Genomic DNA, 15,525 nt, shown 5'->3' with positions numbered 1-15,525 from the left:
AGGTTTTATATTAAACAAAATGGACGAAAATAAAAATTAAAAGAGTATTTAAACCAACATCAAATAAACTAACAATATTTAGTATTTGAAAAAGAAAATATGATTATATTTGTACTTGTTGATGTTCTTGATTTAAAAAAAAAAAAGTTGAATATAGTCTATACTTATTTTTATGCGTGGTTAATTTATATATTCTATATCAATACAAATATTTTTCTATAAGTAAAAATTTATTTATTATCCAAATAGGTGATATCCACAAATTAGATTTCATGATACAAGTATTCACCTACATTGATTAATAAATCAATAATAAAATATTTTCAGCACTTATTTATAAAATATTTATGGTAGATCTTATCAGAAAAATACATGGTGCACTTATTTTTTATTGTCTCTTTTATACACGGTTACAGGACAGATAGGTGAAAACAAAGTTTAGAATTTGACTTTCCAAATACCAAATTCTAACATGTAGAACAAATCGGGCTATGCGGAAAATATAGTGTATAATGTGTTATCTGATAAATTAAAAAAAAATGTACTGGAAAAAATTTGGTAAACAACTTTTGTAGTAATAAAAGAAATTAGATAAATGGATATACTGTAATAAAGCAAATTTAGAAAGAATTTTTAACACAGCTTAAAGTATAATTCTCTCTCTGTTTTAAATTTACCCAAATATTTTAAATGAATCATATAATTTGTACTGTGAACATTCACCATATTTTTTATGATCTTGTCTCTATTTAATGAATACGTAAAAATATATTTATTGAAATAAACTAATTATATATTATATAGAAAATTAGTATGAGAAATTTTCATGTAAGTATATGATATATATTATTTAATTAATAATAATTTTGTATACTTAATTATTTGTAAGCTTTTAGTGTGCAAAGCTGCCGTACTATAAAAGAAATGCTACTGTATAATAATAATGAGTGTTAAATTGATTTAGTTAATCTTTTTATTAAATAGTCACGCAAACTAAATATAAAAAGATTTTATTATTATTATTATTAGGACCCAAAGCTGCAAAGGGTTGTTAAACTTACACGTGAAGAAGCTATTTCGTAGATCAACGGCCAATAACCGTTCACATGGCACAGGAATAATGGTCAACAAAATAAAAGCCCAAATAATATAAACATTAAGATAGTTTAAGTAAGCTTCCTTGTTAACTCAATGTTCTTATCCAACCTAAAAAAAATGACATTTTATATGTCTGCATTCAAATAATCCAACAACCTTATTAACTTTTCTCCCTTCTAAACACCTAACTTTCTCTTTAAACTAACCAATTAATTTACCTCACTATTCAGAATAGTACAGATACCCTACCACTTTTGGAGCCCCTGCTCAGTGTTAGTGTTGATATTTTATCATAACTAGCATGGATATAAATGCACAAATTGCAAGATTCTTCTAGTTGAAACCATCTTAAATAATATATAATTATGTTAAATACTCATAGAAAGAGAAATAACACGTATATATGTGTGTGTGATGAGTTTTTGTTTGGTGGGTGAGTTCTTGCACAGTGATGGTATGATGGCTGAATCTGATAACGAGTCAGGAGGAGGAAAGAATGAATCTTCAATCTGCAGAGAGCAAGACAGGCTCCTTCCCATAGCCAACGTGGGCAGGATCATGAAGAAGGTGTTGCCGGGCAACGCTAAGATTTCCAAAGAATCAAAAGAAACCATGCAAGAGTGTGTGTCTGAGTTCATCAGTTTTGTAACAGGAGAGGCTTCTGATAAGTGTCAGAAAGAGAAAAGAAAGACCATCAACGGAGATGATCTTCTGTGGGCCATGGCCTCGCTTGGCTTTGAAGATTATGCAGAGCCCCTCAAAGCTTATCTGCACAAGTACAGGGAGATGGAAGGAGAAAAAACTGCTATGATTGGGAAGCACCATGGTGCTACTGGCTTTTATGCAAATCCACTGTGATCATATTCATGACGGTCACATAAAAAAGGATACATGTGTGGATCTCTGCTAAAGTTTGTTGCTTGAATTTCTGCTGTTATTGTGAATATAGGTAATTATGTATGCTTATAGGGATTTAGGATCTTTATATTCCTTTTCATCTTAGTTTGCTGCAGGGATAGGAACTAAGAGTAGGAATTGTTAGCTTGTTTCAATTGCAATATACTATGTATACATTTCAATTTCTAAGTGGTTTGCATTTGAGGTCCAAATAAAGTAAGAGGGTCAAATATTTAAGCTACTTTGAAGCTGCCTGCTTTGGCCTGTGAGTTCTAACTAATCATTGCTGCAAATATTTCCAGAAGTTTTCTAGCAGCTTTTCTGTGACAGGCCTCAAAGGTTTGGGGAGTCTTATACAAACTTAAGAATGAGATCTTTTTCCTATATTTTTGTTTAAAATTTATTTTGAAAGCCTTTTTTTAGATATGGAGTATTGCAGTTATGGCTGAGCCTACAAGTAAAAAAAACCAAACTGGAAGCACTTTGATATACTTTGAAGAGACATGAATGTTTTAAATATGTCAATCTTTAACTGATAGGAATGAATGTAATGATGAACTGAACAAGTGAGATGATGACAGCTTAAACCCTTATTATACAAGGTAATGAATGGACAATTTTATTCCCACGATACTTTTTTTTACATTTTCAATGTTATACAACATCTTTTACAATTAAGAAAGAAATCGAGAGTGAATAATATAAATAATCAGGAAATAGAAGGAGTAATATAATAGAGAAAAATAAAAATAAAATATCAGTTGTAAGAAAATTATATTAGAATACAGTTTCTTGTCATAAAGTTATTGACAAAAGCAAATTAGATTTTATATGGTAGCATAAATATTTCAGTCACATATTTTACGTACTTGGAGAATTTAAAAGCTTTTCAACGGAAAGATATCTACTATATATGGTTGTTTCGTGTTGTCTGTAGTGTAGTATTTACAGGCCTTTTGTCAAGGGAATGAATGGTTCCAGAATGAAAGAGGATAGAAGATATTTTCAAATTCTTCAGTATACGGTTGTAATTCAATATGTTTCGGATACTGTTTTCTTTCTGCTTTGCCAAATGGAAGGGTGCATTAACATGATGCATCTTATATCACTGTCAACAATCTAAAATAATTCGAGGAGATTTTATCAAACTAGGCATAAATCAGTATTCAAGTTTTCTTAAACCATCTTGAATTTCATTATCACAGCAATTGTTTTTCGAATTAAGAGACTTACTGAGTCAGGCTTAAATAAATTTCATTCTTTTACTATTACAATCTTATTCAACTAATGTAAACATAATTGCCTAATGTAGATCTGCATTGTTGTTCACACAATAAATCAAATAATAATGAGTTTTTGAGATTGAATCCATTGTAATTGTGTAAATCTTTGTCGATGCTTACAAAGAATTGCTCTTCTTCAGGCCACCAGCATTCAAATAAAGATAGATATTTTTCTTAGACAAGTTTGGCGCAGTAGATACAGGAGTAAATCCAGAATATTGCCCATCTATCTTTGCTAAGTATATATTATTGATGTACTTCATAAGCTCATACTTTTCCATGATTGGCTGGGCTGCGTACTCATCAAATGGCATCCACTGCATCAAAGAATAAAAGTCAATATTCAATGTGTCTTTGGTTGTAATGAATTTACATTTACTCAAGTTCTTTATGAAAGAAATTCAATTTATTGCCCAATTGCATGGGTTAAAGTAAAATGATCTCCGAAAAAGAAAGCTCCATATGTGCAGTAAGGAAAGGAATGACAGAAATTATGGTATTATGATCCAAAACATCGAACATTTTACACAGAAAACAGAGAACATTCGTACCTTTGCAGCCTCTATCTCCAGTTCCTGTACTTGAATGTCAGCAGAAAGAGGGCGCAGCAAGCACACAAAGAAAAGATCTGACTTCTCAAAGAATGACATGTGACTTTGTCTGTTTATCAGATATTCAGATGAAAGAACAAAGGAACTCCAGTTATCTAAATTGTAGAGTCAACAATAATAAGTTTTCCCAACACATTCTAGCCCATAAACCATGGTATCTCTATTAACATTGACAAGTAACCTGACCACGTTAAAGGCCAAGAAGGAGTCCTAGTTTGTGAACAGTTCTTTTATTGTTAGGTATGTGGGACAATATGTGTTGGTGTTTATTTTCCTTTCATTAATCCCTATTTCCTTAAGTCTCCATATTCAACCATTGGAACTTCCTTTTAAAATGTACAAAATGAAATATCTGTATGTAAACATGCTACCTGAATGCCAATACTTCCACAAATTCAGCATCAACCTGAAAATTGAAAGAATCCAAAATCAATAGGTTGAGATCAGAACGATAATTTTACAGTCAATCATATATTCAATTTAATGACTAATGTAACAGAGATTACTAACTCCTGTTTCTTCCTTGACCTCTCTCACTGCTGCTGCACAAATATCTTCTCCCTGCATAAGTTGAATGAGTAGAATATATACAAAAACGTAACTTCCTACACTAGTGTCAAGATATTCAACACATTTACCTGATCAACAACGCCAGTAGGGAATTTCCAGACTCCACTTCCTTGAAAATGTCCAGTCTTTTCTTGAACCACTAAGACCTAAGATCATGAAAAGTTAGGAAATGAATCATTAACACCAAATGCCCATAGATTTGATTTCATCTCAAGCATTAGGAAATGGAGAAAGGATTTAGCACATCCAACATCCTGATCATGTGGTTGCACTACTTTGTGATCACGGAAATACCTCTTGTTTTTCATTTACGACAAATGATCCGACACCCACGCGGTGTGTGGCATTTGCTGGAATAGTATCTGCAGAGGCAGGAATCCAGTATACAAGCATTAAATATTTTCGTTCTGCATGGTGATACCAAAATCCTTCCTGCACAGAAAATGTGCCACATTAATACGAAAAAGTTAGTGCATGATGTTGAATTCATTTTTTCATCAACCATTAACCAAACCTCAGAAGTGTAACCATCATTAGCGAAGTGAGAAAAAGAGTCACCTGAACTAGAGCTTCAACTAGACTGACCAGATAAATAGGCAATTTTATCCAAACACCCTTCTTGCCCTACGAGAAAGTGTCGAGTCAATAACTCAAATAAATAAAGATGGTGAAAGATTCTAGATTCCCAGTAGAAGTAGTCAAGATAAACTGTATAACAAATACTAACCAATATTTTTCATATTGTGAATCGTCCCTATTGTGAGTTTGTGAGTCAATTAAGTTGCACCCTATGACAAATACATTTAGTTTTATGAACATTGAAGTTAATTTCAAACAAAATTGACTTTATGAAAACTTCATTGTTTATGGATAAAGTCAATTAAGACCGGCGCAGATTGAAATGAAGGTTGTTTATGCAGATAACTCCATTGTTGTATTGAGGATCAGAAAAAGTAATTATATTTTTGGGTAAACTCAGGTATTACCAAAATGAAAGAGAATACGAAGAGAAAGTGATGCATAGTCAACGACAGTTAATGAAAAAGAAGAAACTCAATTTTAGTGCCAGAGGTGCAATCACCTAGAACTCAATTTTAGTGCTTGTTTTGTTGCCCTTTGCAGACAACTGGAGTACATGTAATACCTATATATACATGCAATTTTTAAAATGGAAAAAGCCATGTGCCTGGTTTGCAAATGACCCAGTATGCATCCAACCAATGAATAAAATCAGCAGGAAGATACTCTTAACTATGAAGAATCCATATGAGAGACTACCAGCTGTTTCCAGTGTGAAATTGAAGCCCTGAGGATAGACAAAAAGGTTGCAGAATCCATAGGTTTGTCCATTTCCACAATAACACCATCATACTCATCATCGGTCCATGTTAGCAGTTCAATCTTTGGAACTTGATCTTCTGCAGTCGTTTGTCCTTCTGTAAGGGATGAACCTATCGAGGTTGACATGGATGGAACAGGAACAAGGGTTGCCACTCTCTGGTGCTAACTGCCAAGGGAATAAAACTAATAGGCTTAAATTCCTCATAAAAATGGAACACCACCCAGAGTGAAAACAAAGGGTAGCACTCAGTCTCCACAGCCCTTTTTCCTGATTGAATGGAAAACATAGAAACCAATTTTCAGTAGTCTATCACATTCATATAGAAGCATGAATTACTTGTTTCAACTTTCAACTCAGTTTCAAAAAGACCAAGGTTATTAGAAAACGGTTTACCACCCAAGTGTTGTACATTAGAAAAATGTCAAGGGTTTTTAGTATCTGCAACGTCAATTTTGGCTATATTGACTGGTATTGTTCTCAATTTCCCACAACACCAAAATCTTAACTGCAGTTTAAAACTTTGGGGAAGACTACAAAGATGCTTCTATCAATAATTAAAAAAAAGGATTTTCTTTTTTACTTGACAAGGGCTGTGATAAATAAACTGATTGACATATGGGTTCTGGCTGTGGACAGACACAGACCCCAAAAAAAGGGTTAAAAAGACAGTTAACTAAAGTAGGTAAAATCGTGAAACAAAAGCGAAGACTTTGACAATGGGCAGGGCAGAACAGAAGTGTTGATATAAAGCTGAGAAAGGCTGAAAGCAATCAAAAGAATTAATCGGAAAAGCAAAAGAATTTGCATTTGATTTCGTGCTCGACATGACAAGGTATAGAAGGAACATCAACAATGAAGAAATGATTCAACAAGTACACTTACATGAGAAAGGCAACAGAAAAATGAAATTCAGAAGTGCAAATAGTTTGAGGTTGTTTTGTTAATACCGTTGAATGGTCGGTCAGACGAGATTGTTTTTGGCTTGCTCTGCTATGCTACCTAACCATGTCAATAACTTCAATGCATCTCAATTAGACTAACCAAAAATGTGAAAGTGTGAGATATGATTAAGAGAGAGCTCACTACCACCACGCAATTTCTGAAAACAAAATACAACACACGTGCCGCAACTATATTCCTGGGTTTACTTTACTTCCTTCTCTCGTCCAATAGTGATTATTGAATATTAGTATTTAGGTTAATTAACACATTTTTAAAACTTAATTCCAGATATCTACTTTCTAAACCTATAATCATTTTTCAAATTTATTTCATAAAACTTAATGATAAATTTTAAAACATTTCTAATTTATTTTCTCAATTTCTATTTTTTTTAATAAACATATAAATAAACATCAAATCATATATAAATACGAATTTAAAATTAATTAGTAAAGTATAATACCATTATAAAATTAAATTATGACAATCCCTTGGTATTTATTTTAAGATTTGCATAGCTCCAGAGTCTTGACTCGTGTACTTAATACTAAAGAGATGTTGAAATCTTTGTAATGACAAACAAAAAACAAAAAAACATGAAAAAAAATAAAAGGAATATACAAGATGAATATTTGTTCACAAGATTGAAGTTGAGAGTTACTGTATTACGTTTGTAAGTACTACGTTCAGAACATAATTTAACAATTTTTAGTTCTCAAATCATTATAAAATAAATGTAAACATATTGAGAAAATCACATGTTATTAATAATGTATTTTGTCTATAATAACAAGTATTTGTTTATAAATTATGTTTATCAATAAATTATCAATAGTTAAAATTAATCAGTAAAGTAGTCGTCAATAAGCTTTATTGATGGGTGGAAAAATCCATTAATAACTACATGTGAGTGAATTCGTCTATAAGTACCCGTTAGTAAATATTCGTTGGTAATTATTGATAAATTTAAGTTGGTAGTAACATTTATTATAAAGTACGAAAATTGTGTCTCTTTCTTCCTCCTATTTTCTTTCCTTTATTTTTTCATATCTTCCTCCTCTCATATTCGTCACCGTGTGATTGTCATCAAATTCAACTCCTCCTCATCCTTTTCTTGGTTGTCTTTCTTTTTCCTTTTTCTCTAACTCCAACAACTATCATCATTAAGATTCTTTACCTTTGTGTCATTATTTAGTCACTAACATTCATCCATGTCTTCCACATGCCTTTTCGTCATTAGTGTGTCCTTTATCACGAATGTGTCTCTGCGTTAACTTTCACCCTCTATCGTGTCCCCACTGAGCCACTGTCACGTCACCTTGACCTCCTTTTCTTCTTTTCTCTTCTTCCTTTGTTCTAATTTTCTTTTCATTCGTCTTTCTTTAGTATTAAAAAAACTTACCCAAATTTAAACAAATTTATTGACAAAATAAAATCGTTGCAAATTATAATGATAAGTTATTGACAAAAGCATTTGTCGACCATAAAATTTGTAATTTTTCGACGCTTTATGCTAACAACTTTAACAAATGATAATTGTAATGATAAGTTACCGACTAAAATGTAACGCCCCAGTTTAGGATGTCACTAATCGCATTTAGAATAAAATGTTTCAAAATCCTCTTAACGCATAGTGCCAATTAAAAATTTTGATATTTAAACCTTGCGGAGTTTAAACCAAGTCCTAACTTTAATAAAAATATAATCCAATTACAAACTTTTAAAATTACTAAAATAATTAAGAAATAAATTCAGTCTATTTACATTATTTCTAAAATGCATAACTCAAAAATTTAAAATAAATCAAAGTTGCTCTTCACTCTCGTATTTCTGTCATTCTAAAATATATGTAACATCCCTAGTATATAATTCAGAATCAATTGACAATATCGACATTTTTAATTCTCAATAATTGTGATTATAAATTATTGACAAAAATATTCCTCAATAAATTAATTTGTGAATATTTATAAAACAAATGTCGGTAAATTTATGTTTATTAACAAATTTATCGTCATTAATAATAATTTATTAATCATTAAGAAAATTATAATAATGTGCAGTGTAAATTTATAACTATTAAAAGGGTGTCTATGTTCCATGTGTAGCACTCTTTTCAAGTTGTCATTTTAGATACTTTATTTCTATGCTTTTCCCACACGTTATATTATATATTTCAAATCTAAATAATTCTTCCAATCCAAAAATAAAATTTGAAAATATATTTTATTAAGTGAGACAATATTACCTTCCCAGTCTATCAACTCTTCTTTCCCAGTCTATGTTTCACAAGGAAGCTATTATTAAACCATTGCCCTTACGTTCCATGACTTTCCATAAAACGAACACCGTGTGAAACATTTGTCATCATAACAAATAATAAATTAAAAGAGGAAATATATTTTAATGACAAAGTAATGATAATAATTATGTGAAATTGTTTTTGAAAATGATAAAGTTAAGTAGTCATTAATTTTAATGGTAAATATATTTAAATGTTAATTTTTCGAAACCATCAACAAAACCATTTAACTTTTTATTTAAAGATTACATTAATGCGATACGGGAGGGAAACAGAAACCTACGGGTGTCGGTCTCGTCACTGTCCGCAATCCGAAAGGACCGATCCTTATAACGGATGTCTTACTGTCTGTGACCGGCTATTGCCTATTGCCGCGTTCCTCGTTTGCATCGCCTTCAGTGACACGTCGTTCCAAAATCAAGTTCTATAAATCCCGACACTTGCCAAGTACTCCAACGCTATCTCTCAACCCAACCCTTTCATTTTCATTTTCATTTTTCAATCACTTCACTGTCACCATGGAAAATGGAGGCTTTCATGGCTACCGCAAGCTCCCCAACACCACCAACTCTGCTGGTAAACCATTAAAATATTTATGTGGATAACACCACCAATATTTTTATTCCCTCTCTCTCTCTCTATTGCTTCATTTTTATCTTTCTTTTCATTTCTAATCCATTTTTGTTTCAATATTTTAACTTCATATATCTCTATAAGTGACTCCATCAGCAGTATACATTAATATACTTCTGAAATATATCTGTATATTTAATATACAGTAGCTGTCTTGGTGATTCTACCATGCATGTAACCTATTTCTCTTTTCAGTCTTCACCTAATTTTCTTGCCAAATCCACTGACCCGTGATGTTTTCAGTGGATTCAGTTCTTTCATTAATTTCCAGCATTTAATTTCCTGATCTCTTTCTTTCTCGCAAAATCTGTGTGTGTGTGTGGGTATACATCATTTTGAGCTTAGAAGCTGCGGAGTTTATTTTATTTTTCTTCATCGGTTTCCCTAATCTGAGTGCGAGCCTGCGTAGTGGTTTGGTTTCAGTAAAGCAACAAGGTGAAATGAAGATGATGACAATAGTGGTTTATGGCTTTACATTTTAGAATGGAACAAGTGGCACGCATGCATGCATGCAATTACTGACTTGCTTGTTACAAGTGGCATTCATGCATTCTGCAGCATCAGATATCAGAATACAAGGATCTGTCTCCATACCACAAGTTTCTTTTACCCTCCTTCCCGGCCATGGTGTGTTGGGCTTACAAATATATCTACATGCATTATATGCAGATTCCAATCCAGCCATTAATGTTTTTGAACAAGCCCTAAGTCCTGTAACTTTTAAAGACCCTTCTTTTTTTTTATGAGAAATGCATTATCATAGTATACATATCATGCATTCTATTGAACTCTAGTTTTCTCTCTAAAATGTGATTTGGATGGTGCTGGTGTGGATGAACTATTTTCATTTTTCTGCTTCAAACAAAAGTTTATCTCCACTTGAGGATTCTCTGAGTGTTGAGATGGCAAAGTTTGAAAGAAAAAACGAGTGTGGACCATCCTGGTGCGTTACATGCAGATGCAGCCAGCCCCTTGTCTTTGAAATGCGTTTCACACTGACGAATGCATGAAAACAAAATAAAGCCGTGAAAAAGAGGACCGTTTATTTGAATCCCTCTGTCCTCTTTAATATAAATCTTATGACTTGAGAGCTGTTTTTTGTCCTTTTCCCCATATTCCTCTTCTCAAGAAAGCACAACTTGAAGCTCTCAAGTGAGTCTCACTCCTTTTACTCCTTTCGGTCATATCAGTTTCACACCTTCGTTAAAACCTGACGTCTATCCCTTAACTTTATCTATCCACCCCCGATTCATTTTCAGGTAGTTTTTTCGGTAACATAAAATCAATGAAAAAAGTACTATGTGTGTGTGTGTATATATATATGTGTGTGTTTGCATACATACATAACCTTAACCTTCACGTATTCACAGGGCTGAAGCTGTCAGTGCCAGACATGAACAACACGAACGTGAGGCAGGCATCTGGAGAGAACAGCAACAACAACCACGCAGCAGATGAGACCAACAACGAATGCACCGTGAGGGAGCAAGACCGTTTTATGCCAATCGCGAATGTGATTAGGATCATGCGAAAGATTCTCCCCCCGCATGCCAAGATCTCTGATGATGCCAAAGAAACAATTCAAGAGTGCGTGTCTGAGTACATCAGCTTTATCACCGGAGAGGCAAATGAGCGTTGCCAGAGGGAACAGCGCAAGACCATAACTGCTGAGGATGTGCTTTGGGCCATGAGCAAGCTTGGATTTGATGATTACATGGAACCACTGACCATGTACCTTCACAGGTATCGTGAGCTCGAGGGTGACCGAACCTCCATGAGAGGTGAATCACTGGGGAAGAGGACTATTGAATACGCCCCTATGGGTGTTGGCGTTCCCACTGCTTTTGTGCCTCCACCGTTTCACCCCAATGGATACTATGCTCCTGCCATGGGGACTTACGTTGCGCCACCAAACCCTGCGTCATCTCATCACCATGGAATGCCTAGCACTGAACCGAGTTCTCGCTCCATGTGAACTAATAATGATGATGATGAAGACGAGTGTCGAGTAGTACTGAGTGCGAGTCAGAAGAAGAAGACGACGACGACTTTAATCAACTAGCTTAACTCTCGGTGATTAGAGTACTGTTGGTAGTCAACCTTATAATGGATGGGATTAAGGAGTTGCTATATTCCTAATCCTAATCATCTCTATGTTAATCTATGCAATAACTTCGCTTATGTTTTGGATATTCTGATGTTGTTTAATGTTGTTTGTCTGTTGTTCGTTCCCTTAAATTTGCCACTTGCCACTGTTTCAGCCACTGAAAATGGGATACTTGGTAGATAGTACTGTTCGTTAACATATAAAGATGGCTTTATGCTTTTGTCGTTGGAGAATGGTATTTTGATATTAGAAAAAGAAAATTAAATCCCATTTCATGCTATTTTAAAATAAATAAAAATTAAGGAAAAGAAAAAGAGCTCCCAGCGAGGATCGAACTCGCGACCTTTCGCTTACGAAGCGAACGCACTACCACTATGCTATGGAAGCAACGGCTGAAATGAATTTAAAAAAGGTTTAACAAATTGAATAAGAATTTTCCATAAAATATAAAATATATGAGTGGAGGCATTGATTTTGGGTTGAAATAATTAATGTGAGCAATGTGTGAGATGGTCGAGAAGAGTGTGGTGTGACATTACTATTGTGTCAGGTGGTTGATGAGATTGACGAGTCAGTTGACTTAGGAAATGAAAAAAATTCTTGAAATTCGTTGGAGTCTCTTCTTTTGTAGCTAAGTAATAAATTAATGAGTGGAACCGAAGCAGCAGTTCTTGCAGTCAAACAGTACACAACATTTCTCTTCCCATTCTCTTATCGTGCAGCAGGGGAATTGCATCATTTATTGCCTCTTCCTGCATGTAACTTTCAACCACAAATTCTCTAACATGCTTCATAACATTTAAGCTTTAGGGACATGGAGAAGATATGCATAGTCAAAAATACACTAACTCATGCAAAATGCTTGAAAAGAGTCAAATTATCAAGATTCAGGATTCAAACACTGAAAATACTTTTATCGTCTAAAATATTAATCAATTGTATTTGTAGGCAGTGCTTATAATTTTTAATTATGAACGCATAAATTGAAAATATTTTTTATTTTACTAAAGAAAATCAAAGTATCATGATGCATATAAGTTTTTGTATATAAACATATATTTGTTTTAGTTACCTTTTTTTTATTAATACTAATTTTTTTTAAGTATAGAATTCAGTGCATTTTAGGATATTTGCATAAAAATATTTTGTTTTTTAAATTCATTATTTTATTTTTGTAAACTTTCTAATTAATCGTGACATTTTTGGAAATGGATATAGAATTGTAAAATTGTTGTTTGTCATATAAAATGTTAACGAACAGGGTAGTTAGAAATGAATAGGATTAAAATAAAAAATAATCAAATATGTGACTGATGTAGTTTGAATTATAATTATAAAACCAATTCGGTTCACCGGTTTGAACCGGAAACCGGATACATGACCGGACCGAGTTGGATATTGGTGGGGCTGTAGGTTAAGACGTCGAGCATATTTACATGAAATATACGGCGCTGGCGAAAATTACGAATATAATTGTATACAAAATATAAATATATTATTTATACTATCATTTATTTTTATTCAAATATTACTTATTTTATATGAAAATATAGTTGGGAATACGGATAAATTAAATTATGTTATGTATGGTTCAACTTCAAATACCTCAACATTTATAGTTATAAGTTTATTAAAAAATATTTATGTATTGTTATTGATACTTTGTAGGTTACTACAACCGGACGTATCTCATCTTATACAACATTTATCATTCACAACATGTGATTGTATTTCAACCATCATAATTCAAGCTACATAATTGTTAGAACAGTGAAACGGTAATTAAGTATGAAATGGTAATTAAGTATCTTATATGATTAAATAACAAAATGATAATTTTAAATTATAACTTACGAAAAAAACTAAGAGAATGTCACTTAAAATTATGAAGGTGTATTACTATCTGGTATAGATTAAGTAACATTAAACTTACTTAATCGTTATTTTAGAGATGTAAATAATGATGCAACATAAGTGATAACAACATCTAAGCATTAAAGTTAAAGCATAAATATAATTATTCATTTATCGTATGTCACAACTGTTTTTTTTTTAATAATGTGACTTTGCATTAAGCTACTAATTTACCAAATCTATTGCATGTTATTGACTCATCGTCGCTCGAGCAATGAAAGTTCTTAAATAGAGATGTAACATATTTATATTTGTTTAGGTCGTAAATTAAGTGATCAACTTTGGCACTTTAAGTGTCAAATTTATGCTTGGATAACAATGTTATTTATGTGTAATAAATATTATTGTTTGAGTGTTACTCGTGTAGCTAACATGACATTTACTGTAATGTAAAGCTAATAAGTATAACAAATAAGGCATAAAAACTTCTCATAGATGTGAAAAGCATGTCACGTACTCAATAAAGAGATGTTCAATTGTGTATTAAAACTTTTTTGGCAATTTTCACAAAATTGTGTCTCGTGGTGTTCTCAAATTGATAGATGATCTTTTAATTATTTTCAAAAACTTAGTCTGTAAATGTTCACTTTCTTTTGTTAATTCATATTTAATGACATGCAATATAAACAAGCATAAGGAGACAATAACTTATGTTATATATTCTTATATTGATTTGTTTGCAAAGACAAATTATGTCAAACTTTTGATAACTAACCAAGTTTTACTAAGCATACCAATTTTGTAAAGATACAACAATATAGCAACTCATATCTAAACAACTTAAGTATAATTTAAACACTCGATCATAACTAAAATTTGAAAGGATTTTTTTAAATGCAATCGCTATTGGTTATATAACATATAGTAGTTTTTGAAATATAATCACATATAGCTAAAAAATCTAAGTATTATTTAGAGTAACAATCCTAAGATTCGAGTTGTTTTTGTAAGATAACTATGACTAAAACAATGATTTAAAAAGAAAGGTGATTTAAAAGACCATATAACTTCATTAATTAGGGAGAGAGGTAACATCTTTTAACAACTATAATGACTATGAATTATTATGGTTCGTTAATGAATAAAAACAATGTTTATGGAATTTTTAGGACACTAAAATATCTAAGCTTTAAGATTAGCAACATTTTGAAAACTTTAGATAACTTATCCGTGTGACTTCGATTTATGATGTTCCTTTATATAGAGTTGTTAAAAATATAGTTATTGTAATTTTTTTATGCTTGTTGAGAAGATTCAACTCAGGTAAGATCTTTATCTTTGAGTTCCGAAAGAAAAAATGTTGCAATAAATGCATGTAATATTAAATGTATTTCATGTAACACTAAATGTGTTTAATGCATCATTAAATTAAATGCATTTAATACAACATTAAATGTTTAAATTTTCTTTTTCTAAGCAACATTATGATAACTAACTATGTTATAGATTTTTTATCCAAATTAGAGTAAAGCAAAGAACTATATACATAATGCAGTCTTTCTAGACTTGACATAATGTGTGTCAAAGATCTTGTTGACATACAGTGGCTTTAGGATATTCTTCAAGTCACATAAAAACATGAATTTTAAGAATATATTCTTGATGGTCGTGAAGATAGAAATATGATGTCTAAAACAAAATAATCATATAAGGATTTTTGGAAAAAAAATGTTAATTTAAGTGTGTGGGCATATTGTGTGGTTATAATATTGATTATCATAAAAGACAAAGGACTACCATGTGCTACAATGTCTCTTAGATAAAATATTTGCACATAATATACTTATAAAACTATTGCTTTATAATAGAAACATATCCATGATTAT

The 15,525-nt window shown here is 31.9% G+C and overlaps 3 protein-coding genes and 1 non-coding gene across 5 annotated transcripts; 2 read left to right on the top strand and 2 right to left on the bottom strand.

Moving 5' to 3' along the window:
* Positions 1-1,418: 1,418 nt before the first annotated feature.
* Positions 1,419-2,236, top strand: LOC124821066 (nuclear transcription factor Y subunit B-3-like). Its single transcript, XM_047292877.2, has one exon. It carries the CDS (start codon positions 1,513-1,515, stop codon positions 1,954-1,956), a length of 444 nt encoding a protein of 147 aa, XP_047148833.1. The 5' UTR covers positions 1,419-1,512; the 3' UTR covers positions 1,957-2,236.
* A 996-nt stretch (positions 2,237-3,232) lies between these two features.
* LOC124821054 (nudix hydrolase 2-like) lies at positions 3,233-6,907 on the bottom strand. The gene is made up of 9 exons (XM_047292868.2): positions 6,749-6,907; positions 5,738-6,068; positions 5,018-5,083; positions 4,754-4,891; positions 4,528-4,605; positions 4,400-4,450; positions 4,261-4,295; positions 3,830-3,938; positions 3,233-3,595 (listed from the first exon to the last, which is right to left on the bottom strand). Exons 2-9 carry the CDS (start codon positions 5,924-5,926, stop codon positions 3,395-3,397), a joined length of 867 nt encoding a protein of 288 aa, XP_047148824.1. The 5' UTR covers positions 5,927-6,068; positions 6,749-6,907; the 3' UTR covers positions 3,233-3,394.
* Positions 6,908-9,508: 2,601 nt separating this feature from the next.
* LOC124820692 (nuclear transcription factor Y subunit B-1-like) lies at positions 9,509-11,916 on the top strand. 2 transcript variants are annotated; one of them, XM_047292445.2, is made up of 2 exons: positions 9,509-9,621; positions 11,049-11,916. In XM_047292445.2, the coding sequence occupies exons 1-2, from the start codon at positions 9,564-9,566 to the stop codon at positions 11,651-11,653; spliced, it is 663 nt and encodes a 220-aa protein (XP_047148401.1). In that variant the 5' UTR covers positions 9,509-9,563; the 3' UTR covers positions 11,654-11,916. The 2 variants fall into 2 exon arrangements, with proteins under 2 accessions (XP_047148401.1, XP_087961664.1); XM_088105538.1 differs by lacking the exon at positions 9,509-9,621 and adding an exon at positions 10,588-10,937.
* Positions 11,917-12,100: 184 nt separating this feature from the next.
* Positions 12,101-12,172, bottom strand: TRNAT-CGU (transfer RNA threonine (anticodon CGU)). The gene has a single exon. It is a non-coding gene; the product is annotated as a tRNA-Thr (tRNA).
* Between the last annotated feature and the right edge of the window lie 3,353 nt (positions 12,173-15,525).

The sequence above is a fragment of the Vigna umbellata genome, chromosome 1 (genome assembly GCF_029865625.1).
Source record: "Vigna umbellata cultivar VRB3 chromosome 1, Vumbellata_1.0, whole genome shotgun sequence".
In the NCBI taxonomy this organism is placed as follows: domain Eukaryota; kingdom Viridiplantae; phylum Streptophyta; class Magnoliopsida; order Fabales; family Fabaceae; genus Vigna; species Vigna umbellata.
The sequence above is the reverse complement of the archived record's forward strand: the minus strand, read 5'-3'. Positions and strand labels throughout refer to the sequence as shown.

Bases quoted from the DNA above. Each gene is read 5' to 3' on its own strand.
- LOC124821066 (XM_047292877.2), top strand. From the start codon at position 1,513: ATGAGTTTTTGTTTGGTGGGTGAGTTCTTGCACAGTGATGGTATGATG.
- LOC124820692 (XM_047292445.2), top strand. From the start codon at position 9,564: ATGGAAAATGGAGGCTTTCATGGCTACCGCAAGCTCCCCAACACCACC. The intron at 9,622-11,048 runs GTAAACCATTAA...ACGTATTCACAG, and splicing joins CAACACCACCAACTCTGCTG to GGCTGAAGCTGTCAGTGCCA.
- LOC124821054 (XM_047292868.2), bottom strand. From the start codon at position 5,926: ATGTCAACCTCGATAGGTTCATCCCTTACAGAAGGACAAACGACTGCA. The intron at 5,084-5,737 runs GTAGTCTCTCAT...ACTTTCTCGTAG, and splicing joins TTTCACACTGGAAACAGCTG to GGCAAGAAGGGTGTTTGGAT. The intron at 4,296-4,399 runs GTTAGTAATCTC...TTCAATTTTCAG, and splicing joins AGGTCAAGGAAGAAACAGGA to GTTGATGCTGAATTTGTGGA.